We start from the raw sequence: 26,703 nt of genomic DNA, 5'->3' as shown, positions 1-26,703 counted from the left end.
AATATAAAATGCTTTGAGATTCACTTGACACTACTTGTCAAGGACATTTCATGGCCTGTTTTAACTTTCCTTATCCCCTGCTCGAGCTCTTTTTATTTAGAAATACAGTGTGATCTCAGGCCCTTCCGGCCCAACAATCCAGCGACACCTGATTACACCCACATGACAATTCACCTACTAACCTATACATCTTTGGAATGTGGGAGGAAGCTGGAGCTTCTGCAGGAAACCCACCCAATCACGGGAAGAATGCACAAATCCCTTGCAGACAGTGATGGGAATTGAACAAGTGTCATGTGTCGCTGGTGTTGTAAAGTGATGTGCTACCTGCTACACCACCGTGGCACCCCATATCTACTGTATATATGCTATCTATATAGTCCTCAAGTGCTCTCTCTGCTTATCTCATCAACCTATCTCATCATCCAAGGTTCCACTACCCTCTCATCCTTGTTTTCCCTCTTTACTGGAACATGTCAGTCCCAAGCTCTAATCAGCTTGTCTTTAAAACAACTCCCGCATGTCAGATGTGGACTTGCCCAACAACAATTGCTCAGAATGACGTCCCCCTACTTCCTGTCATTACTTGTCCTCCCCAATTTAGTACTTTGCAACAAGGTGAAGACTTATTCTTATAACTATCTTGAAACTTAAAGAGTCATGATCACTCTTCCCAATATGATCTCCACCCTTCCTGGCTCATCTTCTGAAACAAGGTCCAGTACGGTCTCTCCTCTCCTCTATCCACTACTGTTTCAAGACACTCACTTGAATGCACTGAAGAAATTCCGTCCCATCTCAGCCTCTTGCATTAAGGAAATCCCAGTCAATATTGAGGAAGTTAAAGTCTACCACTATGACAACTTCATTGCTTTTATATCTTTCCATAATCTACCTACACTATAGCATAATCCATCTGAGTGACTGGAGTTTCTGAGCTCTACCAACTGTATATTGCCTGAGTGGATGAGCCCTCCAGTATGTCCTGAGTGTGGTTGTAGCAAGCCCTCTGATTAGAAATACAGCTCCTTCACCTCTCTTATCTCATCTAAAATATTGAAACCCTACACTCATTTTGCTGTATGGAGGCTGTAAAATGTATTATAACAATGTTGTGGAGCCTTGGACAATCCACAGTACTAACTTACCATCCAGTTTGCAGGAATGCCTGATGTTATTGTAGCTGCTCCAACATTGGCATTTTCATCAAATTTATCAGCAGTTACAAAATCTTCGGGCAATGTGATGGTCACTGAATTTTTTTTAGCTTTGGCCATCAGGTCATTGATTATTTTTGAACCTTCCTCATCATAAAGAGAATTGCCAATCTAAGAAGGAAAATAAAGTGATAATACCTTCACACTATGCCCTGTCGTGGACAGAGATTTTAATTACTCTTAGCTCCATGTACAGAAAATGCCACATGATACTATTGAACAGTATTATTGAATAAGTGATCTGATTTTCAATTCACAAAAAAAAGGACAAAAGTAAATGTACTTTCACCATAATCGATGTCAAGAAAAATATCACAGTGCAAGTCCATTGGGACTGTATACATATAACATTTTAGGCCAGAACAGAACAAATTTCATATTTTAAGATAACTCTTACTCCCCAAAACAGTGCCTATTTTCACACCAAGGAATCAAGCTGTTATCATCTCTAGTCTCCAGGTCAGACCCATAGATAATGTAGTACGATTAGAACAGAAACCACATAAACAAGTAAAAAAAAGTGAACTAAGATAAATATTATCTTCTGAAAAATAAACACTGATAAACTGGGGCAAGAACACCAGGGTATACAGTGGGGGTTTGGGGAATCTCTGAGGTCCTGATAGCAGCAGCAGAAATGTATAATTCAGAGCCAAAGAGAAAGGGGATGGAACTGCATCTTAAAGAAAAATCAGACTGGGCTGTACAGTTAAAAATGGATAACAGTAATGAATCAGGATGGTTCAAACACAAAGAAAAATACATATAGTAGATTTGATCAAAATCTTATTTATTCAGTTTATTGATTGATGGACAATCTTCACCCATTTGCAATAAATAGTACAAGTCATGTTTCTTTATCTGTTCCACAAAGAAAAGCATGAACAATGTACATTATTTCATTTCCGAAGACTTGTAGCTAGCTTAATTGAACAGCTTTGTATTGTGACAACTTTAGAAAAAAAATTAAGGGGAGATTTAAGAGTTTCAGTAGGGTAAAAATGGAAAATCAATATCCAGCTTCAGGACAGTCAGCTAGGAAACAGTACAGATATTAGCAAAAGTAATGAGAGCTTTCATTTTTTGCAACATAATGAAACTCATTATCTGAAAAGACACAATAGAAACTTCCTAAAGTGAATTGCATGTACATTACAAACCTATGATAATAGAGAGTAGTTGTGGATGAGGGTGTAACTCAGCTAAAGGTTTACTCACTGCAAATGACTCTGACAAGGAAATTGTAATCTACAGTACAGTGCAAAAGATATAGGGTGCTTAAGACTTTTGCACAGTACTGTATATTATGTCTTTCCAGTTACCAAATAACACATGAGACTGCTGAGCTAATACAAAGCTAAGTACTTTTATTTCTGTTTCCCAGCCACCTTCATATTTTGATCAATATACAGTGCAAAAGTCTTAGGCACTTGGCTATACATGTTCCCAAGACTTCTGCACAGTACTGTATGTACCAAAGCCCAAAAATTGGTGGTAAGAGCCAGAAAATCAAATATTGGTCTTAGAACTACCAAAAATAAATTCAAAATATGAAAGCCAGAAATGGCAAGAACAATTGTTTTAACAAAATACCCCTCTTTGAATTAAAAATAAATGAAAAATTATTGCACAAAATCCATTATTTAACTTAGCAAAAAGAAGAACCACACAATAATTCTGTAGGCAAGCATACCTCCATTTTATTAATGACCTTCAGGAATGTAAATGCCATGCCTCCTCCAATAATCATTTCATTCACCTTATCTAGCAAGTTATTGATCAGTTGAATCTTGTCCTGGACTTTAGCCCTATTGAACAGTAACAGAAACAGCTATTTGAGTTGCATAATTTAAGTTTTATGTTATTACATTAAACTTCTGCTTAAACAAATAAGTGGTGCTGAAAAGTGTTATCACCTTGAATGAACAAGAAAATTTCCACTAGGATAAAATTCAATTGATTCAAACAAACTCTTAATTAACACAGTATTGCAAACACTTGTTTTAATTGGAATAAGTATTTTTAAATCTTCCACCAGGAAACACAAAGTGATATGGCAAGTTTGTCCAAAAACATGCAATTTTAATTGAACTTCTAAGGATTCATATTTTTCACTGCACCAATTATGGTTGTAACTCTTATGTACGCTTATGTAGTCTAACTAAATGCACTAAAAGCATTTCTCTAATGCACATTATTCTACCAGTTGGAATGCATAAAATATGTCCCACTCATAAATTCCAATGGCACTCCTTGAACTGACATTGAAGTAATCTTCAGAGTGCCTGTCGTTCATAGGAAGTTTTTCTTCTGCACAACACTGACCCCAGGTGACAATAATACTATATTGCAATCCGCTTCTCAGACATTCTTGCAGGAATATTGTACTTTAAGCTTTAATATTGCATATTTATGTATGGCTGCATTTCTTGCACAAATTTTATATATTATACTTTGATGTCCATTGTAGAGAATTATCAATGCAAACTATGAAGCAAGAATTCAAAATATTTTAATTATAGCATAAACAGGCCAATACAGTTCTTCACTTTGCAACACACACCATAAAGATTGGTACTTTGTTCCTTCCTAAATCAAATCAACCTTAGAGATTCAAGGATGATTCAACATTTCCACAGCCTGATTATGGAACAGTGCTAAGGTTTTCAATTCTATTTCAAAGGTAGGATACATGCCAGTAAAGCACACAAAGCAGCTATGCTAGTTGTTCTGAAAGTTCTTAGACATCAAATACAGAATAGCTGGACAGTTTTGGTACTTACCCTCCCAGAATGGCAAGGAAAGGTCTCTCAGGCTTTTCCAGAGCTTTTGCAAAATACTCAAGCTCCTTCTTCATCAAGAATCCAGCAGCTTTCTGTGGCAAGCTGACACCGACCATGGAACTAATACAAAACCACAAATAGCAAAAGGGTAAATCACCTACAGTCAAAGGAACAATAGTAAATAAGATAGGAAAAAAAGCAGTTTGCATATAATGGGTTAGGATCTCTGGGTTCAACACATGGTTAAAGATTTATATCTATTTCTAAATACATAAAAGATTTTTATTGACTAATCTAACTGTAAAATAATCCATGTTTTGTGTAAATTCATAATGTCTTTACCCATCTATAAAATTCAAAATTCATTTGGCATTTAAAATCTACCATCACTTAGAAAATTATAAATCTAAAATTGTTCAGCTCTATGTTTACTCCCATTCAGGATATTTCTTATCAAAGCATCTTACCTCACACTTAGCTACAAGTAAATTAACATTCACCACATATCTTCCCATTTTATTTACATATGGATTCTTAAAGTTCTTTTAAAGAAATAAATCTACCAAAATATCTTCTATGAAATAAATATACAGTAATGTGCATAAGTCTTAGGCACATATATAGCCAGGGAGTCAAAGATTTTTGCACAGTACTGTATTTGTCAATGCGGAGTGGAGAGCGAGTTTGTAAATCTAGCGGGAGCAAAGGATGTTGGAAATGGTGAGGGTGGAGTGCCGTGGGTGCAAAAACACCCAGCCCTGAGGCAGCTGGTAAGGTCATTTGATTCTAAATAATTAGTTTATTGATCACTATAGAATGTCCCTCAGTTGCTTCTCGCTCCCTCCCTTCTCCTTTTCTCAACCATGATTCTCCTCTCCCTGTCTCCTTCCCACTCTCAGTCCACAATAGAGACCCATATCAGAATCAGGTTTATCATCACTCACATATGTAATGAAATTTGTTTTTTTTGCAGCAGTACAGTGCAATAAATAAAATTACTACAGTACTGTGCAAAAATGTTAGACGCTCTTAACTATAAACGTGCCTACAACTTTTGCACAGAACCGTATATGGTATTCTTCATCTAATCACATTATGTATATGGATTTCAATTCTTTCTCGGTCCAGCCTTACTACCCCAATTCAGCCAGCTCACCTGTGAGCTCTGTGTGCGGTTCCAAAAGCATCATTGACATACACATCACCAAGCTTGGACAGTGAAGCTCGGAAAGACTTAACTTTTTCATCAGTTGCTTTTATCTGGAAAGGATTAATTTCATTTCAGAATGTTATTGTTGAGAAATGAAAGACTTCCCCTCTTCAAGTGTGTACATTTTCCCTCATTTACATATCCAATACGGTCAAGCAGTCCAGATAGTGAAATACTCTCAAGCTATTATGGTAAGTGCTCTGCAACCGAACTCCAATAGTAATCCAACTTTGTCATGTTTAACCAAGACTTTAAAAAAATCTCTACTAGTTTAAAACAGCAAGTTGTATCATAACAATTCTGTGTATATATTGAAAATTCCCACAATAATCTAGGAAAACCTGCTAGCTATATATTTACAAGCATAAAGAGGTATTTAAAGTGTGCAGATATTCCAAACAAAGTGGAGATACCTACATGAAACTAGCTACTTGGATGATTTCTCTTTAACCATTTTCTTGTTGAGAAGATTGTCTACAAGTACCTACAAAGGTTTGAAGAGGAGGAGCTACACTGGTAAATTCAGCCCAGTTAACTAAACACGAGTTCTAACAAGAAATTCAGTCCACATTCATCATTCATACCTCTTCACATTTGAATAGGAACTATAAATGCCTTTTTCTGAAGTGGAAGCAGAGCTTCAGATTAATACTTCTCTTTTTCCCTCAAAAGTAATCCTATCATTTCTTGCTCAGCTAACTGTATATAGTTTGCAGCTAAACCAATTAAAGGTGGCAAAAGTGGCTGATGGTAACTAAAAAAAAACAAAATCAGTAAACCCTAGCTTTGAAAGGCACAACTTATGAATCTGACCCAATTCTGCATCTTCTGTTGAATTATGAGGCTGATTAGAATGAATACGGATATCTTATAAATTCCTTCATATTTTATTCAATAACTAGAAAAATGTAGTAGGTTTAGATGCAATACTCAATAAAAGAGTTAACAAAGAAAACCTTTTAGCATAATGTCATGTTCCAGATGATTATTTAATGGCTTTTACTGGAAAGTGTATTTGTGGGTTAGCAGATAAAGAAAGAATTAAGGCTCTGCCATAACAGAGCTGCCAAGCTTTAGCTTAAAGTATCCTGCTAGTCTGGTTTACAAATGAAACTGTACAGTCATTTAGCGATATAGTGGAGGTTCAAAAGTTCCTATGGAACCAGACTCTAATATGAATTAGCTAAAACCAATTGTAATACCTTTCAATTCTTATCAACTGATTTCAGTGTTTCAGGACACCACTGGTGGTCAAATCATTTATGTTAAGAGCTTTAGACAACCTCCACCAAAAATCTTGAGCAGTGATAACTTGTAGGTCAATTTTAAAAACAGTAAGGGTGCACATGCATTAAGCTGTGAAAAAATAAGCTGATGATATCTTGAGAGTGGGGTCTCTAAGATCACCACACTGCCTAACTTTGTTAAAACTATTTATAACAATATGTAGGCTAAATTAAGTTGCAGCAAGCACCCAGCAGCAACTCCAGGCTATTCAGCCCGAGTTCAAAGTCTCCAGTGTCAGCCTATAAAGGTCAACATGTCTAAGTGCAACAGTTATTACTGTATCTGGAATGATTCTGGCAAAGGAACCAATGAGATTTTCTATCTCAAGAAATATATGCTATTCTAAGAGTTAGGATACTACTTGACCTTCCAGAATGAGTCCTTATCAAGGGTATCAATGTTTTGGTGACTTCTGGCATTCAGGCATAAGGGCTTAAACTTATACTTAACATACTTAAAAAAAAAATATAGATTTCAAACAGAAAGGCTTTGCAAGTAAATCACATATTGGATAAGGTTTTTAAACAAAATCTTAAAAACAGGAAGATATTGAGGACTTTCCTGAAGATTTTTCTAATTAATAGGAATGAGCTTAAAGTTCAAAAGTAAATTTATCAAATACAATCCTGAGGTACATTTTCTTGTGGGCATTAACAATAAAAACAAAGAAACATAAGAGAATCAATGAAAGACTGCACACAAGACAGAAAAGCAACCGATGTACAAAAGACAACGAACTGTTCAAATACAAGAAGAAAAATATAATAAATAAAAGTCAAGAACAGGAGATGAAGAATCTGTGAAAGCGCGTCCATAGGTTGTAGGAACAGTTCAGTGCTGAGGCGAGTCAAGTTACCTCCTCTGGTTCAAGAGCCAGATGGTTGAGGGATGGCCTGAATGGTGGGGGTACTTGATGATGGATGTTGTTTTCCTGCGACAGAGCTCAATGCAATTGTGCTCAATAATGAAGAAGACTTTACCCATAATGGATTGTCAGACGATATACTCAGACAATATACCCTCCACCATACATCTATAGGAGTTTGTCAAATTTTACATGACATGATGAATTTTCACAAACTTCTACGACAGTAGAAGCAATGCACTGCTTTCTTTGTAATTGCACTTACATGCTGGACCAAGGACAGATCCCCTGAAATGGTAACACCAAAGAATTGAAAGTTGCTGACTCTGTCTAGCTCTGATGAGGACTGGCTCATGGACCTCTGGTTTTCTCCTCGAAGTCAATAATCAGCCACCTTTGATTCGGCCAATGACAGTGGTGTCTTCAGCATACTTAAATATAGCACTGGAACTGTCAATGCTCATATGGCATTGGCTTAGCCTCACAGTCAGAAGTATAAAGTGAGTAGAGCAGGGAGAACACGGCCTTGTGGTGCATCTGTGCTGACGGTGATTGTGGAAGAGATGCTGGTGTCAATCCAAACTGACTAGGGTCTGCAAGTGAGGAAATCGAGGATCCAATTGCACAAAGAGGTTTTGAGGCCTTGGTCTTGGGGCTAATTGATTAGTTTGGGGGAGGGGGGATGATAGGATTGAACGTCAAGCTCCATTCAGTGAAGATCAACCTGATGTATGCATCTTTGCTGTCCAACTGTTCCAACTCCAGGGTTGAGTAAACAGCCAATCAAATGGCATTTGAGGTGATAGTAGGCAAATTGGAGCTGATCCAAGCTGCTCCTCAGGCAGGAGTTGACATGCTTCATCAGCAACCTCTAAGAACACTTCATTACAAAGGATGCAAGTGCTACTGGATAGTCATTGAGGCAGTTACCACGTTCTTCTTTGGCACTGGTGTAATTGAAACCTGCTTGAAGCAGGTGGGTAACTCAGACGGCCAAAGTAAGAGGTTAAAGAACACTCCAGCCAATTATTCAGCACAATTCTTCAGTACTTGGCTAGCTACCCCAGTCGAGATCTTGTCAAGCACTAATAATTTAAGAAATGCTTTTTATATTGGCGTCAAAATACTAGCAAGAAAACATAGTACTGTGGGATATTACATGTGCATTTCCCTTAATTCATGACCTCAAACTATTGCAAGTACAGCAGGCAATAAACAAGGTACTGCTATAGATGCAAACCAGTTATTATATTACCTGGACATGATATGCAATTAAACTTTCAGGCATAAACCTCTATTTATACCATGGTAATCAATTTTTCTTGATCTCTCATATTGAGAATTTCAGTTGTGTTAGCACTAATGAACACACATCCTTTGAGAAGATATTCTCAGGCTGTTCTTGAATTCTTTCTCATAAATCATTTTACAATAGCATTTTTGAAAAAGACTGAAGAGCTTAGAGTGGAGTATTAAGGAAAAAAAATTGAAATTAAAATCTCTCATTGGAGAAGTCAATCCAGCATTATATAGCCGTGATATCATTTCACTAAAACATGCAGCCTGCAATTGGCATGTAACAAAGGTAAAAAAAAACATGACCTTCCAAATTGCATCCTTCCTTAAAATATGATAAAACTTCACTTTCAGGAACAAACATTCCATTTTCTCTCTATCCTAATCTTTTTCATTGCAGAAATTCTTTGGTGTCTTGACAGCTTTTTAGCTGTACTATTCAATGATCTTTACTCATATGGACAGTATTACTACTTCACCTTATTTCCAGATGCATCTTTCCCTTTCCCCTCCTCTTCAACGTGGAATCGTAGGTTTTCCAGGAGAATCACACTACCAGAATCTGGGTTTGCACATGCCTGCTCAACTTCAGGTCCTACACAATCTTTGAGGAAAGTAATGTTCCTATTTATAAAATTAAAAACAAAATAATTTTAAGTGGTCTGACATTGAAAATAGAGAATGCCTTAAATGCTCAGTAGGATAGGCAGCACCTATAAAGAATAAAGCAGAGTTAATGTTGTTAAATTAGAAGCTTTAAGAGGCCACTGCGGAGCAAAGTTTTCCATTTTCTATGTAATTATGAGGTCCTCAACTGTCACTGAGGTTGGAGGAGCAACACCTTATATTCCATCCGGGTAGCCTTCAACCTGATGGCATGAACATCAACTGCTCTAACTTCTGGTAATTTCTCCATGCCTCCTCCTCCTCTTTTTTTCCCATTCCCCACTCTGACTCCCCTCTTGCCGCCTCTTTTCCTCACCTGCCCATCATCTCCCACTGGTGCCCCTCCTCCGTCCCTTTCTCTCATGGCCAATCGCCTCTCCTGTTAAGATTTCCTCTTTTTCAGCCCTTTAACTTTCCCATCTATCAACTCTTGGCTTCTCACTTCATCTTCCCCCTCACCTGGCTTCACCCATCACTTTCTGGCTTGTGCTCATTCACCTCCCCCCACCTTCCTATTCTTTCCCCTTCCTCTCCGGTCCTGATGAAGGCTCTGAGCCTGAAACATTGACTTTTTATTCCTTTCCTTAGGGCAGATGGAACTCATCAGCCACGATTGGCAACTCATCTAGAAGGAAAACTCTCATTTCAAGCATGCTACCTTACAGCGCTGCCCACTCATGGAGAAGGGTTTGGGAGTAAACCCAGAGGAAAAATCCAGAGCTGGAGTCTCCAAAAGGCAGTCCTACGTTGAGTTCAATGCTGACTGACTACTCCTGAGACACCACTGGTGTCAAACTGTATCCGTCTCTGCCATTCCTTAGGATTCATCAGCTGCATGGAGAGGGGGAGCCTGATGCACGGGCAACAGCTTACTCCCCCGATCGTACTGCCCTTGTATATCACGTAGACAGCTACGATGCAATATCCATGGTCGACCTTCGATGCTGTCTGATCTGCTGAGTTCCTCCAGCAGGTTACTCTGGATCTCCAGCATCTGCAGACTCTTTTGTGTTAATATATAATAGGGCATTGTTGATACTCTCAATACATTGAAATGTTTTATCCTAACACCCATCAACTGAGAAGTGGTCTCGTAAAAATAATGACTAAGCAATGTAAGGAGGGCACTAAAAAAAATTACTTCTAAGGCACTAACAGAATTTACTGTTTGTATCTTTTTTGTGGCAATGAAACAGCAAGCATTCAGGTTTACACTGGAAAACTAACAGCAGCCTCTGGAGGTTACCGCAATCCATACAGTGCATTATTCTGCAGTATTCTCCAAAAACAAATGAAATAATTAAAATTCCAAATACTTTCCAAACTATTTTAATAATACTAATACGCAACCTGCATAAGGCGTTCCAGACCGTAATTACTTCACAGGTTTCGTGGTGTTAAAATCTAATTTCATATGGATTGTAGTGTCAATTTAATATTTCAAAATGCTGTAGTTTTACATTTCTATATCAATGTATTTAAGGTGTATTTAAGGCAGAGATTGATAGGTATCTGAGTAGCCAGGGCATCAAAGGTTATGGTGAGAAGGTGGGGGAGTGGGACTAAATAGGAGAATGGATCAGCTCATGATAAAATGGCGGAGCAGACTCGATGGGCCGAATAGCCTACTTCTGCTCCTTTGTCTTATGGTCTTAATCTTCATATTTCAAATTTGCCTGGAATGGGGAGCATGCCTTATGAGAATAGGCTGAATGAACTTGGGCTTTTCTCCTTGGAGCGTCGGAGGATGAGAGGTGACCTGATAGGGATGTATATAAGATGATGAGAGGCATTGATCATGTGGATAACCAGAGGCTTTTCCCCCAGGGCACAGTTTTAAGGTGCTTGGAAGTAGGTACAAGGGGGATATTAGAGGTAAGTTTTTCCACAGAGAGAGTGGTGGGTGTGTGGAATGCACTGCCAGCAACGGTGGTAGAGGCGGATACAATAAGGTCTTTTAAGAGACTCTTAGATGGGTACATGGAGCTTAGAAAAATAGAGGGCTATGTGGTAGGGAAATTCTACGCAGTTTCTAGAGTAGATTACATGGCACAACATTCTGGGCCAAAGGACCTGTAATGTACTATAGATATCCATGTTCTAGGTTCTGATAGAATTGTTTACATTTTAAATTTGATTTAACACTTCTTAAAGTGTTTCAAATATTAGAAAAATTACACTTTAATCTTCCTTGTTTGCTTGAAAGAACTCTGCTTGGCTGCTGAGTAGCAATAACACTACTGCTGGATGCCATTTAAATGATGCATGATTGCAACAAGTGTCAACAGTAGGAACTCATACTAGAAGGAGATTTTAAGATCTTCCTAGGTTATTTTGGAATTCAATGGCCAACACAACACTTCACATCTAACCATAAAGTCTTCACATGTAAAACCATCACGACAAACTTGAGGTCCGTCTCTCAGCTCTAATGTGGTTACAAACCTTTATCTGAGAAAAGTGTATATTCCACAATGAATGTTCATTGTGTACACAAGAGTGTACATGAGAACAAAATTATTGTTACTCCAGAGCTGATGCAGCATAAAACACAATAAATATAAAAGCAATCCTATAAAACACAATGTAAAAGTAATTGCTTGAGTGTGGCCATATAAACACAAGGTCAGCTTACATACATAAACTGATGGTATGTACATAAAGCGATGTTTAGTGCAGGAGTATCTCTACATAAGGTAACTGACAGAAAGTGACAAAGTGACTCGACAAGAGGAACTCTTCTAGGTAGCAGCGGGACAAATGAAAACACAGTAGAACAGTGACTGTGTCAGTGTAGGTATGAGGTGTAGAGTGTAATAGTGTAGTGGCAGTGCGTGGAGGATAAAGGGTTCTGGGGGGATGTAAAGAGGAGTGCTTCTAATGTGGTGATTCTAAAGATATCTGCAGTGATCATGTCATCTGCCTTCTCACCCTGAAGAAAATAAACACAAATACATTGTGCAAAGTTAACTAGAGCATCCAGTACTATCTGGAACACAGTGACAGAACCATTCACCTCCCTAGAATGCAACTGGATATTCTATATATTTTTAAAAACATTGTATGTCTGAATAATCTGGTTACTCAGACTTCACTTTACCTTCCCATTAGTTTCTTCAATTCCTCTGCAACTGGTGCCAGTGAAAACTTCTCAGGCATAGGGATACCATCAGGCCTCCCTAAGTGGCTCATGAGAACCACTGACTTGGCTCCATGGTCTAAACAGTGTTGAATACTTGGAATTGCCGCTTTAATTCTGTGGGAGGGAAACATTCAAATGTGTTGTGATAATGCTACTTTCCCATTAACTTCATTTTCCAGTTTTCTATTCCCTCCCATTCTAGAATATTTCTAAGATTAGCTTCAGGTCATATCAAGTTATATACTTATTCAGGGAATACAGCCATTTCTTGCAAGGCCACCATTTATTGCCCTTTCGGATTTTTTTTTGTTTACGAGGCAGGTCAAAAGTCAAACACATTATTAAAGCAGAGCAAATTTCAAAGAAAGTCTTCCAAAATTATGGAAAGAGTCATCAAAAGGACAAATTTCATGCTTTTGTGAACTGCTGTATGTGATGCAATATCAAAACATAAGTTACATTCACGGGAGACCACAGTAGTTATATTTCTCTTCAAGGAATTGTCAGCATTTCTCCACATGGGCAACACAATGGCATTGCAGGTGGTGCAGTGGCCTTACAGTTCCTGCAATCTGTTCTCTAGTGCTGCCTGTGTGCAGATTGCACATCAGAAAGATGAGCTGGTTGCTAGGAGGCAGGAGAATCAGAGGTGTTAACTGGGTCTTGTGACATAACAGGTGATGCATAAATAAATGAGGGAATTGGATTTCTCCAAGAGCCACTGAGTAAATCTGAATACATTTAAAAAGCAATTAGTATGTTCAGTTGACTTTTAAGTTACTGAATGCTTTCAATGTCATGAACATTGAAGGTCTAACAACTGCCTTGGACAGATCATGTATTTTCCAGCTGTTTCACAGGCCGATGGGAAGAAAAAGGCTTGCTCTGGCAGGTCCATCACACTGTGCTTTATCAGTTCGGACATTGAACAAGCTTATAACCACCAAAATCAGTTATATGACTGTGGTGAATGTGAACAGAGCTATATTCCCTCTAAATTTTATCTCAGCATTTTCACTGTTGTACACCTTTAAATGAGATTTCGTTGTCATGCACATCTCTTAGCTGAAATGGTCATTCCAATCTATTACTTAGCAGACAAGGACAAATGTCATAAATCTAATGTTGCCATAGTCTTACAATATTTATTCATCTATGTGAAACAACCATTTGAAAAGATATCAGAAGACCGAGAATTGGGGAAACAACTGCATAACGTCTTAATGTCTTCAAGAACACACATACACCACTTCATTTTTGATGTAGATCTCAATAAAATAATTCATTTTACAATTGCTATAATCATATACTGAATGAGATCCAACCAAGCAAATTAACTGTTCTTACTGCGTGCGCAGAATTTATTGGGTAGCTGATCAAAGTGGATCTTACCTTTGATTGTTGGTGATCTGATTATTTTTCATCGGTACATTGAAATCCACCCTGAAAGAAAGGTGACACTATAACTCAATTTCAGCTTCACATTATAGCTGCACAAAGTATCCATGTACTTGAAGGGATTGAGACTCAGAACATTAAGAACGAAATGGCAATGTTGATTCAGTGCTTCAAAAACACACTCAAGAAGTCATTACCTGGTCACCAGATATTGTCTCAGAAATTTGCCACATCAGTTCATTAAAGATCTATCTCAAGACCACAATATGATAACAAAAATCTACACAAATAAGACCAAGCTGAAAAATACAAAAATTTGTCAGATAAAAATTATGGATGCCAAAGACAGTCCCCTGTACTGTGAATCAAATGAGACACTGATTTCCATCATATTAATTAATATCCCTCCTGAGATGAAGGCAATAATGGGGGAGATTCACAACTGTTAAAGCGACGATGCTTATTCCACCAAACGTCCACACAATCACACGCGGCCAGAACCAGAGTTCTGAGTCTTCCCCAACCAACCACAGTCACCAGTGTTCGCAGGGTCAGCTGTTCCAGTAATGTGGCAAAGTAACTAAGCAGGAATGCTCATCAGCTCCCAATAAGCACTTGCTTCATGACCTCAAATGAACGTGTTCCTGGATCTTCTGTACAGGGAATGAATCACAACCAAAATCTAAAAACACAATTCTGGGAAAATATTAGACACCATTTGCTCCACAGCAACCAAGTACCACAATTCTGCATAATGAATTTCAATCATTTGCTCCACAGTTTGTTCCTTGTTGGAAATTCCAATAATAACATCAAGGTTAAACCACAACTTCTGCATTTTTATGCAAGATTCAAATTCACAAAATTCTTAAGAATTTCATGCTCAACAGTCAAACGAAAATCATGTTTCCAACAGCTACTGGAGTTCCCCCCAACACTCACCTTCTCATATCTGATGGAGTGGCACTGCCTAAAGTATTAACTGTGTCTCTGCCTTACCTGCAGAGTATTGCCATCATTTCTACCTTTTAGATGTTCTTGTTGGTTTGTCTCAATTAGCCAAAGGAAAAGATGAGCCAGAAGATAAATTATAGCTATGTCAGCAACAAAGCTAAGGAGGGGGAAGTAAGCTCAATTTATACTCCCGATTATGATTCAATGACTTCTGCTGAGCAAAAATCTGTGACTCATAGGCAATGACTGGATCAAGCTGGGTTATGTTGCACTACAGTCAAGTGGCCTATAAGAGTAGTCTTTATGCTCCTGCTTGAAAAAAATCATCACTTGGATGACATGTTAACAGGACAGATGAACATGTGTCTTGAAAGGAATAAAGATTAAGAGAATCTGGTACAGGCAATATGCAATCTCAGGTGTAGAAAAAAATTCTTTCCATAACGGCAAATAAGATTAAATTGCAATTCAACATACCCTCATCAAAAAGAAGGCACAACAGCGATTATTCCAAGTTTCTGCAGATTTGACACGTCACCAAAAACTTTGACAAACCTCTATAGATGCACACGTATTCCAACTGGTTGCATCATGGCATGATGTAGAAACACCAATACCAGAAATGGAAAAAGCTACAGAAAATGGTGGATACAGCCCAGTTCATCACAGGCAAAGTCCTCCCCACCACTGAATACACTTGCATGAAATGTTGCCACAAAAAAAAAAGCAGCATCAATCACCAAAGCCTCCTCTTCTCACTATTACCATCAGGGAGAGGTACAGAAGCTATCTATATACAGAGGTCCTATATCACCAGGTTCAGGAACAATTACTCTACAATCAGACTCCCTAAATGATGTGGATAACTTCAATCATCACTACTCTGCGTACTTTGACTCTGTTTTATCTCCTCTGGTTCAGTCCCTTCCTACTTACATCCACGACACTTCACACACACTTGATCTTTTCAATGACTTCAAATTCCCTGGCCCTTAGTCTCATTTTCACTATGGATGTCCAGTCCTATACACCTCCATCCCCATCAGGAAGGCCTCAAAACTATCCACTTCTTTCTGGACACCAGACCCAAGCAGTTCCCCACCACCACTCTCCTCCGTCTGGCGGAACTGGTCCTAACTCCCAACAATTTCTCCTTTGGCTCCTCCCATTTCCTTCAAACAAAAGGTGTAGCCATGGGCACTCGCATGGGTCCCAGCTATGCCTGCCGTTTTGTTGGAATAGTCTATGTTTCAAGCCTACACTGGTATCACTCCCCAACTTTTCCTTCACTACATCAATGACTGCATTGGTGCTGTTTCCTGAACTCATGCTAAGCTCATCAACCTTGTCTCCAACTTCCACCCTGCCCTCAAATTTACCTGGCCCATTTCCAATACCTCCCTCCCCTTTCTCGATCTCTCTGGAGACAGCTTATCTACTAATATCTTTTATAAAACTATGGATTCTCACAGCTACTTGGACTATAGCTTAGCACCTTGTCACTTGCCATCCTCTTCTCTCAATTCCTCCGACTCCGTTGCATCTACTCTCAGGACGAGGCTTTTCAATCCAGAACTAATAGATATCCTCCTCCTTCAAAGGGGGTTTCCTTCCTCCATATTCCTCACCTCATCACCTACATCTCGCCCATGTCTACCCTCACCCCATCCAGCCACCACCCCACCAGGAATAAAGTTCCTCTTGCCCACAACCACCACCCCACCAGCCTCCACGTCCAGCACATAATTCTCTGTAACTTCTGCTATCTCCAACAGGATCCCACTATCAAGCACAATTCCCCCCCCCACCCACTTTCCGCAGGGATCACTCCCTACTTGACTCCCTTGTCCATTCATCCCTCTCCACTGACCTCCCTCCTGGTATTTATCCATGCAAGCAGAACAAGTGCCACACCTTCCCCTACACCTCCTCTCTCACTTTCATTCAGGGCCCCAAACAGTCCTTCCAGGTGAGGCGATACTTCACCTAAGAGTCGATTGGGGTTATCTACTGTATCCAGTGGTCCCAGTGTGGCCTCTTGTGTATCGGTGAGACCTGATGTAGACTGGCAGAGCACCTACGCTTCATCTGCCAGAAAAAGCAAAGTCTCCCACCATTTCAATTCTACTTCCCATTCTGACATGCCAGTCCATGACTACCTCTACAGCCATGATAAGACCACACTCAGATTGGAGGAACAACACCTTATATTCCATCTGGGTAGCCTCCAACCTGATGGCATGAACATTGATTTCTCAAACTTCCGGTAATTGCCCCTTCACCATTCTCACCTTATCTACTTACCTGCCCCGTCACCTCCTTCCCCTTCCCTTTCTTCCATGGTCTTCTGTCTTCTCCTATCATATTCCCCCTTCTCCAGCCCTTTATCTCTTTCACCAATCGACTTCCCAGCTCTTTACTTCAGATGATAGTTTCATCTATCACCCACTATCTGTACTTCCTCCCCTCCCCCCACCTTCTTACACCGACTTCCCATCTCTTTTTTCCAAGTCTTGATGAAGGGTCTCAGCCTGAAACATCATCTGTTTACTCTTTTCCATAGGTGTTACCTGGCATGCTGAGTTTCTCCGGCCTTTTGTGTGTATTAGTTTGATTTCCGGCATCTACAGATTTTCTCTTGTTTGCGATTCTCTGAACTATAGACTCACTCATATTCTTGGTATTGTTATTTTTTATTTGCATAGTTTGTTTTCTTTTGCACATTAGTTATTTGTCAGCCTTTGCTTATGTATAGTTTTTCATAAATACTATAGTATTTCTTTTATCCCCCTAAGTGCCTGCAGGAAGATGGTAATATACAAGTACTTGGGTAATAAATTTACCTTGAACTTTTGAACTCATTGACACAAAGGGAAATCAGTGAAAAATATGTTCAAGGCTGGCAAGGTTTAAAAAAAAAGACACTGGTGAGAAAATTAAAGTGTCCCAAAACACAGCTAAATGCATTAAAGTTTCACACACAACTGTTTTTACGTGCAAGATCTCACATCTATAATGAAAATTGTTTTAAGCAATTAAATGTTGCTGTATCACAACAATAATTCTGCACTTCAAAAGAATATTTAACTGGCTGCAAAGTACTACAGGATATGCAGAGGTTATGATACAAGACAAAATACAGTTCCCTTTCTCTAACTGTTTGTTCAGTCTCTGTTTATTGGAGGCAGATAGACCACAGATTGGTTAGGAAAATAAAATAAAGTTATATAGTGTTGAAGTTATGCAAGAATAGATTTGATTCAGCTGCAGTCCATCCACAAAAGCTATTGAGCAAACCAACAGGGAAGCACACATTCAAAAAAACAAGAATGCATCATATCAAAAAGAGATGGTGATGGGTTGTGGGTGGGGGATGGTGGGATCAGGTGGGAGTTAGACGAAAAGCAGTAACACTAAAAGCATTTTTAAAAGAAATATAACTGGCTATAATCAAGAGATTGTTGGAAATCCAGACTTTACAACCACAAGGTTGTAAGATTTACAAGGATGTTGCCTGGATTGGGGAGCATGTATTATGAGAATAGGTTGAGTGAACTTGGCCTTTTCTCCTTGGAGCGACGGAGGATGACAGGTGACCTGATAGAGGTGTAGAAGATGATGAGGGGCATTGATCGTGTGGACAGTCAGAGGCTTTTCCCCAGGGCTAAAATGGCTAGCACAAGGGGGCATAACTTTAAGGTGCTTGGAAATAGGTACAGAGATGTCAGGGATAAGATTTTTTTTTATGCAGAGTGGTGAGTGTGTGGAATGAGCTGCTGGCGGCAGTGGTGGAGGTAGAAATGATAGGGTCTTTTAAGAGACTCCTGGATGGGTACATGAAGCTTAGAAAAATGGAAGGCTATGGGTAAGCCTAGGTAGTTCTAAGGTAGGGACATGTTCGGCACAGCTTTGTGGGCTGAAGGGCCTGTATTGTACTGTAGGTCTTCTATGTTTCTATGTACAATACTTTATGTTGGGACATTACATTGTGTCCAGGGTTTTAGAAAAGTGGTGACTGGACTTAGTTATAATGAACTACAGCACAGAAACAGGTCCTTTAGCCCATCTAGTCAGTACCGAACCAGTAATCTGCCTAGTTCCATATTCCTGCACCTGGACCACAATCCTCCATAACCTTCCCATCCACGTACCCACTTAAATGTTGAAATCAAACTTGCATCCACCACTTGTACTGGCAATCGTTCCACTTCCACCACCCTCTGAGTGATGAAGTTCCCCCTCATGTTCCCCTCAAACATTTCACTTTTCACCCTTGACGCATGATCTCTAGTTGTAATCTCGCCCAACCTCAGTGGAAAAAAGCCTGCTTGCACTTACCCTATGTAAACCCCTTAAAATGTTGTATGCCTCTATCAAATCTCACCTCCGTCTTCTATGTTCTAGGGAATAAAACCCTAACTTATTCAGCCTTTCCATATAACTCATGTCCTGGAAACATCCTTGTAAATTTTCTCTGCTTTCCTTCAATCTTATCTACATCTTTCCAGTAGGTAGGTGATCAAAACTGCACACAATACTCCAAATCAGCCCTCATCAACATCTCATAAAAAATAACATCCCAACTCCTGTACTCAATACATTGATTTATGAAGGGCAGTGTGCAAAAGCTTCCTTTATGACCCTATTCATCTGTGATGGCACTTTTAAGGAATTTTGGATCTGTAGTCCCAGATCTCTCTGTTCTGCCACACTCCTCAGTGCCGTACCACTCACCGTGTAAGACCTACCCTTTGGTCTTCCCAAAGTCCAACACCCCACACTTGTCTGCATTAAGTTTCATCTGCCATTTTTCCAGCGAGTCCAGATCCCACTGCAAGCTTTGATCGTCTTCTTCGCTGTCCACTCCCAACCTTGGTGTCATCTGGAAATTTGCTGATCCAATTTATCATATTTATCATCCAGATTGTTGACAAACAACATTGTCGATTAGTACTGACAATTTCAAACTTTTTAACATGGGTTCAATTAAAATTATTACCACGGCTCAGAATAAAAGTTGCAAGTTCAAATGCCATTTTGGAGACTTGAATTGTGAAATTTAAGCTGACAATCCAGTACAGCTCTGTTACAGATGTCAACTTCTGCATGAGATGTTCAAAGGCTCTGCACGTTTCATCAGAGAGAATCTCTACATATATCACAAAATCACTGGAATTATCCACAACGCAATACTTACGTGTCAAACATTGCTAATACATATTCTTTTCATCATTATCAACATTTTGTGGGATTTTGCAGCACAAATATTGGTTCAGTTATCTCCAACTACACTTAAAGTGCTTTACAGCTTTAAAATAATGAAAAAGAGTTTTGCCATACACTGAGGTCATTAAAAGGAAATGCACATATATTTTTCTTCTTCTCCAATCCCCGATCTCAAAGACTTTTCCAAAGATTCTCTACAGTGGGAATCAGCTATACAATCCTCAGTGGGAATCAGCTATACAATCCTCACCCATTACTCTGTATAGAAGGTCATAAAAAATGATAGCAGTGTGGCACAGCATCTATACTGGAGCTGGTGCTGCCCCCTGGTGTTCACTCAGCAAGTTTCAAGATTCAAAAAAATTAAGTCATTCTAACCGTACATCAGCTCTGCAGGGCAGAATGAGACAGCGTTTTTAAGGGGCAGTGCAATCATAACATAACAAATGCAACACTAAATAATAAACATAACAATAAATAGTAAAACACAACAGCCACATGTCAGTTAAAATCAGTTATAAGTGTAAGTGTCCAGTGCAAGTTAAAAGTGTCCAAAGCAGAATCAGGTGGAGCAGCTATTAAGCAGTCTAACTGCCTGTGGGAGGAAGCTGTTTAGTAGCCTTGTGGTTTTAGTTCTGATGCTCCTGTAACGTTTGCCTGATGGCAGAAGAACAAACAGTTCATGTAGAGGGTGTGAGGGGTCTTTAATGATGTACCATGTCTTCTGGAGGCATCGACTCTGAAAGAGGTCTTGGACAGAAGGTAGGGAGACCCCAATAACCTTCTCTGCTCCCCTAACCACCCTCTGCAAGGCTTTTTTGTCGACAGCACTGCAGCTGGAGTACCAGGTTGTGATGCAAAAGGTCAGCACACTCTCAACCACGCCTCTGTAGAATGTAGTTAAGATGTTAGTGGGGAGCAATGCTTGTTTAAGCTTCCTCAGAAACTGCAATCTCTGCTGGGACAAGTATTGTGTTCGACTGCAGACTGCTGCAACATTTGTTCACTCTGGGACTTGGGACTATATTTTTGTTAGTTGTGACTGTAATTTACTGCTATCTTATGTGTTCTATGTGTGCCTTGTGCTGTGAATGACTATTGGTACTATATTTTGCACCTTGGCCCTGGAGTAATGGCATTTCATTTGGATGTATTCATGGCTAATCAGGTATGGTTGAATAACAATTAAACTTGAACTTGAACCAAATGTTTTAACATGTTGAAATGCATCGAAGACTGCCAAGTGATTTTTAGTTTCAATATTGACATGAAGTTGATTAGGATAGATCACTACCAGAACCTTACAACGATGCTGATTTTGAATACATCTTGCAAATGTTCAAGAATTTTTATCTCTAATGGTTTTCTATTTTAAATAGCATTGCTGTTAAAAATCCCTCTTACACAATAGAAAATGTCCCCCATTCACCCTCACTTCACATTCCACAGCTTAAACTTACTCATCCAAATCAATAACTCATCATTTCCCACATTCTGGTTCAGAACAATGAAACCGATGAGCCGCAAAAATCATTCTGACAGTGGAATGAACAGACTTAGACAAATTGTAAATTTGCCAGAAAACCTTGGTATTATAATTAAGGTTAATTAAAAGTAAATTTATTATCCAACTACGTGTTTGTCACCATATACCACTCAGATTCATTTTCTTGCAGGCAGGGTAGTATATGGTGACATGTTCTACCATATTAATATATTGCCATTTTAAGGTTAATATAGTTTCTGGGTCAAAACATACTAACAGAGAAAATTTTGACTTTGAGGCAAGTAGGCTTCTTTCTGTTATGGCAACCTCTAAATAAATGCCATAGATTTAACAAACTTCTGCAATTTGCCTATTAGACATTTTCAGGATGCACAAAACACATTTTCAACAAGATAACACAGATTTTCCACCCACCTAGCTGCCTGCACCCTGAAATAAAACTGGTGGATTTGGTAATAAGAACGTTGACTGATGACTCATAGATAGCTTTTGAGATTCTTATTCAGGGCACTCACACGTGTTCAGATCATAGTTGCTGATTTCCACGTGTAGAATGGTACAACTTTGCTACTACATTCTTCTCTAAACCTCATGTATCATAGATGCTCTACATTGTGGACTGAATGGCCCTGATAATGTTAATAGTTAGCATCAAAAATCTATTTCAAATTAATAGTCTATTGCTAATTTGGGGGGGGGGGGGAGAATAATAACATTTTGGAAAGAACTTGTATGAAAATACAGTGGACTATAATTTTAGAACATAATACTGCAAGATTTACAGCTAAAAGTTATTTAAAAACTACTAAACTAGAACTGCAGTACATCATTTTATCATGAACCAAAAGGGTTTTCATATAGTTCTGATCTAGTTTTAAACTGATGTATCCTTGACAACCAAAGGTTCTTTGCAGCAATTAGGGTTCTCTGTTCTGGAGTACAAGATGTACTTCAAGTACAGAGTTAAGGTAACTTGATATGTGACTGCAAAGACTTGGCTACAAATGTTCTCATTCACTCTATAGGTTAGGAGGTCGACTATAAATGAATGTGAGAGATAATTTGAAAGCCAGTGCCCTATGTTGCCATCCAGTGAGCACAGTTAGCTGTGATTTTCTGGACACCTTATATCAGCAAATGAAAGCAATTTGCTGAGCAATATAAATATCATGGCAATGTTTTCCACCGGCTATAAAAAATTATGAATTAGATCAATAATGTGCTTACATTCCTGGATTACAAGAGGCTATTCCTGACAGCATGTATTTAAGTATGCAACTTTGCTTTAACTTCCATAAGAACAATAAAAGAAAAACTAATCTTGCACTAACTTTATTCTTAAGAAGGGCTATTCAAGTAAATATCTATCACTAATTAGCCAGAAGATAGGGGCAGTAATCTTTTGCACCATTGGGTCTTCATTCTCTACCACACATAAATTAAATCTCAAGGAATATTTTGCAAAATCAATTAAAATAAAAACCGGCACAAAAGATTACATGAAAAAGATAATAATCAGATTAAACCCATTTCAAATGCCAGCTTGGTTTACTGGAATCAACAGCATGAATTTAAGACCAAAGTGTAAAAATATAAGACACCATGATAAAAAGACTTTATTCTCAACAATGCTGAATGTTGTGTAAACAGAAAATAATACGATTTAGGAAATAAACACTAAAAAAAACTGGATACAATCATGGTGAGGCTAACATTTGTAGGTCAATGTGTTGCAATGCATCTTGTGGGCTGAGCCACAGAATCACAAGGCAAGAAAACAGGCCTTTTGATCCACATTAATCAAAAATCCAATTAAATTATTCATACACTAATTGATTACATTCTTCCAATTACACAATGCAGCCATGGTGTATCAGTTGTGGATATTTAATGATAGGTCTCGGCTGAAAACGTCGACTGTTTTCATAGATGCTGTCTGATCCGCTGAATTCCTCTAGCATTGTGTGTGTTGCTGCTCTGGATTTCCAGAATCGCTTGTGGTCGTGAGTAAGAGCATCTCCTACGGGAGATGACGGTTGCCCAGTACTTGTGAGGTCCAAATGATACTAGACATTTAATAATTCAAATTGAATGTAATATCTGGGGAAGTGAACATATTTTTACACTTTTGACCTTGTGATGAACAGAAGGACATCACAATGAAGTCGCGGAGACTGCCAGGCTTTGTACACAGCAAAGAGGAACTCTTGCAGTAATATCCTGGAACTCCGCTAACTGGTACACCAGTTATGGTGCTCAGTATGGCTGCACGCTGCATTGATAACGCACAAATGAGCCTCTATATGGATTAGATTTTTGTTTATACTGTTATCAGCAAGCGAACTTACCCATCCCCGAAACGTTTATGGGATCCTCACAGCCCGGCCTTGGGTTCCTTTTCCACTAGTAATTTACACTAATGTTTTACAAAATTGAAGGCAAAATGCATTAAGTTTCATGGATGGATCAGTTCACGTGCGGTAATTTCAGTTTGAGAAGTTGAAAGACTCTTTTCTGCAACTTAACTAATAGTGACCTTAAACATTAAATCACCGCTGTAAACTAACACGCACCAATATAAGACTGAAACGTTGCAGGGCGATTCCTGAATATGAAGATGATTCTCAACAGGAATAGAGAAGTGGGACACTCGGACTGGGGACCAAGTCCTACTTTATTAAAGGCCTTCCAACTAACACCAACTCACCTCATTATCACTCTCTTCCCCTTCACATCCAGCTTATCCAAGGTCAGCTTGTTAGACAGAGACATTTTGCTGCTGATTACTGTCTTGCTGCTTGTTTAATTACTGGCTCCCGTCACACAGCACCCGCCTCAATGCCCTGAAGAGAAATGGACGCTGTACCGAACTCCCGCACACCAGCTCCTGGACGATAGTCCCGCCCCAAGTCTCCATCAATTGGTCAACGCCGACCGGCGTAAAAGAGAAGTCCGTTTCCTGAATGGTCTGCCAGTCCATCCATCACAAATAGAGACCGGCGCGCTGATGTCAGCGGCTTCCCTGTGAGGCGTCAGGGCTGCGGAAACACGTTCGGCACGTAGTTGTGCAGCGGTACAGCTTGTCAATCAATGCCGGAGCTCGGAGCCGGGCGAAAGGGTCTTAAGAGGCAAAGAGTATTACGGCGCAGATTACTGAAGCAGGCTGTTCTGTGCATGTGGTCCAAGCCCAGTGCTTATGTTGCACATAGTTCCTCACCAAATTTATTCAGCATCATGAACATACAGCTTCGGCCCACAATGTTGTGCCGACCCTCAAACCCTGCCTCCCATATAAGCCCCCACTTTAAATTCCTCCATATACCTGTCTAGTAGTCTCTTAAACTTCACTAGTGTATCTGCCTCCACCACTGACTCAGGCAGTGCATTCCACGCACCAACCACTCTATGAGTAAAAAACCTTCCTCTAATATCCCCCTTGAACTTCCCACCCCTTACCTTAAAGCAAACAACAGGAATTCTGCAGATGCTGGAAATTCAAGCAACACACATCAAAGTTGCTGGTGAACGCAGCAGGCCAGGCAGCATCTCTAGGAAGAGGTGCAGTCGACGTTTCAGGCCGAAGGGTCTCGGCCTGAAACATCGACTGCACCTCTTCCTAGAGATGCTGCCTGGCCTGCTGCGTTCACCAGCAACTTTGATGTGTGTTCCTTACCTTAAAGCCATGTCCTCTTGTATTGAGCAGTGATGCCCTGGGGAAGAGGCGCTGGCTATCCACTCTATCTATTCCTCTTATTATCTTGTACACCTCTATCATGTCTCCTCTCATCCTCCTTCTCTCCAAAGAGTAAGGCCCTAGCTTCCCTAATCTCTGATCATAATGCATACTTTCTAAACCAGGCAGCATCCTGGTAAATCTCCTCTGTACCCTTTCCAATGCTTCCACATCCTTCCTATAGTGAGGTGACCAGCACTGGACACAATACTCCAAGTGTGGCCTAACCAGAGTTTTATAGAGCTGCATCATTACATTGCGACTCTTAAACTCTATCCCTCGACTTATGAAAGCTAACACCCCATAAGCTTTCTTAACTACCCTATCCACCTGTGAGGCAACATGAAAAGTTGTGTCAGGGCACTTCAGTGCTATGAACGCCCATGGATTTGTAGGCTGGAAAGAAATTTTTCACTTGGAGGTGAGATGAAACTGATTGGGGAAAGTGATGCTGTCTCATTTGAAACAATTCATCACTGAGATTGTTGTACACTCATTGCTTAATATTATTGTGTGTATGTCATCAGGGAGCAATTCACACTCGGATTCAGACTAATTTATTACATGTACATTGAAACATACAATTTCCAGTGCCCCCAATGCAGACATCCCACCCTGCAAAAACTCATTTCAGGGAGGTAGCACCCCAGCCCCCCTCTCAACCCCATACCCCCCCCGTCGACCTCCAAGGGTGTATGTAATACTTTGTTTAGTGATTTTGCCTAATCTGTAAACCAAGTTGGGTATATGCAGAAAATGTGATATTAAAATATGTACTTATATTATCATGTTTATTCTATTACAACTTTAAGCAAGTCTACAGGGAGTTTGGCCTTATCACGTAGGATATCAATAGAGTAGCTCATTAGCAGCTAGCCAGCTAGTTTAAATAACGTTAGCTATGCTGATGAATGAATGACACCTGTTAAACTCACCTCAGCATGTCTTTTACATTTTAACCCACCATGGGCAATAGAAAAGTTGCTGTTGCAGACAGTGCAGCGAGCAACACTGTCATTATTTTTGAGGTTGAGAAAATTGATAGGCCTACTTAGCACGAAGAAAGACCAATCAGGATGCTCCCTCTCGCGCTTCCTCTTCCTCTCGCTATCCCTCTCCCTCTCAAAAAAAACGATTTCCAGGATATTGTATATAATTTGCGGGCGTCAGGGAGCTGCCATCAATGTACGGGAGACTCCCAGAACCTCCAGGAGAGGTGGGATGTCTGCCAATGTAGCCTTCTTATGTAAATTGGGGGACCGATTTGTTGAGTGGCTCTATCCACCGAAAGTGGTATTGTTGCTTGGATTTCCAGCATCTACAGATTTTCTTTTGTTTCCTGGTGGCCAACCATTTGAATTCCTATCCCCCTTCCCATAAGACATAGGAGCAGAATTAGGCCATTTGGCCCATCAAATC

General features: G+C 39.6%; 1 protein-coding gene across 1 annotated transcript in view; it reads right to left on the bottom strand.

The window, feature by feature from the left end:
* Positions 1 to 24,442, bottom strand: part of pgk1 (phosphoglycerate kinase 1) — a 30,361-nt gene extending 5,919 nt beyond the window's left edge. The window contains exons 1-8 of the mRNA XM_072270870.1: positions 24,259 to 24,442; positions 13,859 to 13,909; positions 12,425 to 12,580; positions 9,138 to 9,282; positions 5,157 to 5,260; positions 4,001 to 4,120; positions 2,911 to 3,025; positions 1,149 to 1,328 (exon numbers count right to left, since the gene is read on the bottom strand). Of these exons, the coding sequence (XP_072126971.1) occupies positions 1,149 to 1,328; positions 2,911 to 3,025; positions 4,001 to 4,120; positions 5,157 to 5,260; positions 9,138 to 9,282; positions 12,425 to 12,580; positions 13,859 to 13,909; positions 24,259 to 24,323 (936 nt within the window). The 5' untranslated portion in view covers positions 24,324 to 24,442. The remainder of the gene's footprint in view (positions 1 to 1,148; positions 1,329 to 2,910; positions 3,026 to 4,000; positions 4,121 to 5,156; positions 5,261 to 9,137; positions 9,283 to 12,424; positions 12,581 to 13,858; positions 13,910 to 24,258) is intronic.
* Positions 24,443 to 26,703: the final 2,261 nt, after the last annotated feature.

Source organism: Mobula birostris, chromosome 10 (assembly GCF_030028105.1).
Source record: "Mobula birostris isolate sMobBir1 chromosome 10, sMobBir1.hap1, whole genome shotgun sequence".
Classification (NCBI taxonomy): domain Eukaryota; kingdom Metazoa; phylum Chordata; class Chondrichthyes; order Myliobatiformes; family Myliobatidae; genus Mobula; species Mobula birostris.
Note: the sequence above shows the minus strand (reverse complement) of the source record. Positions and strands in the feature narration are given on the sequence as shown.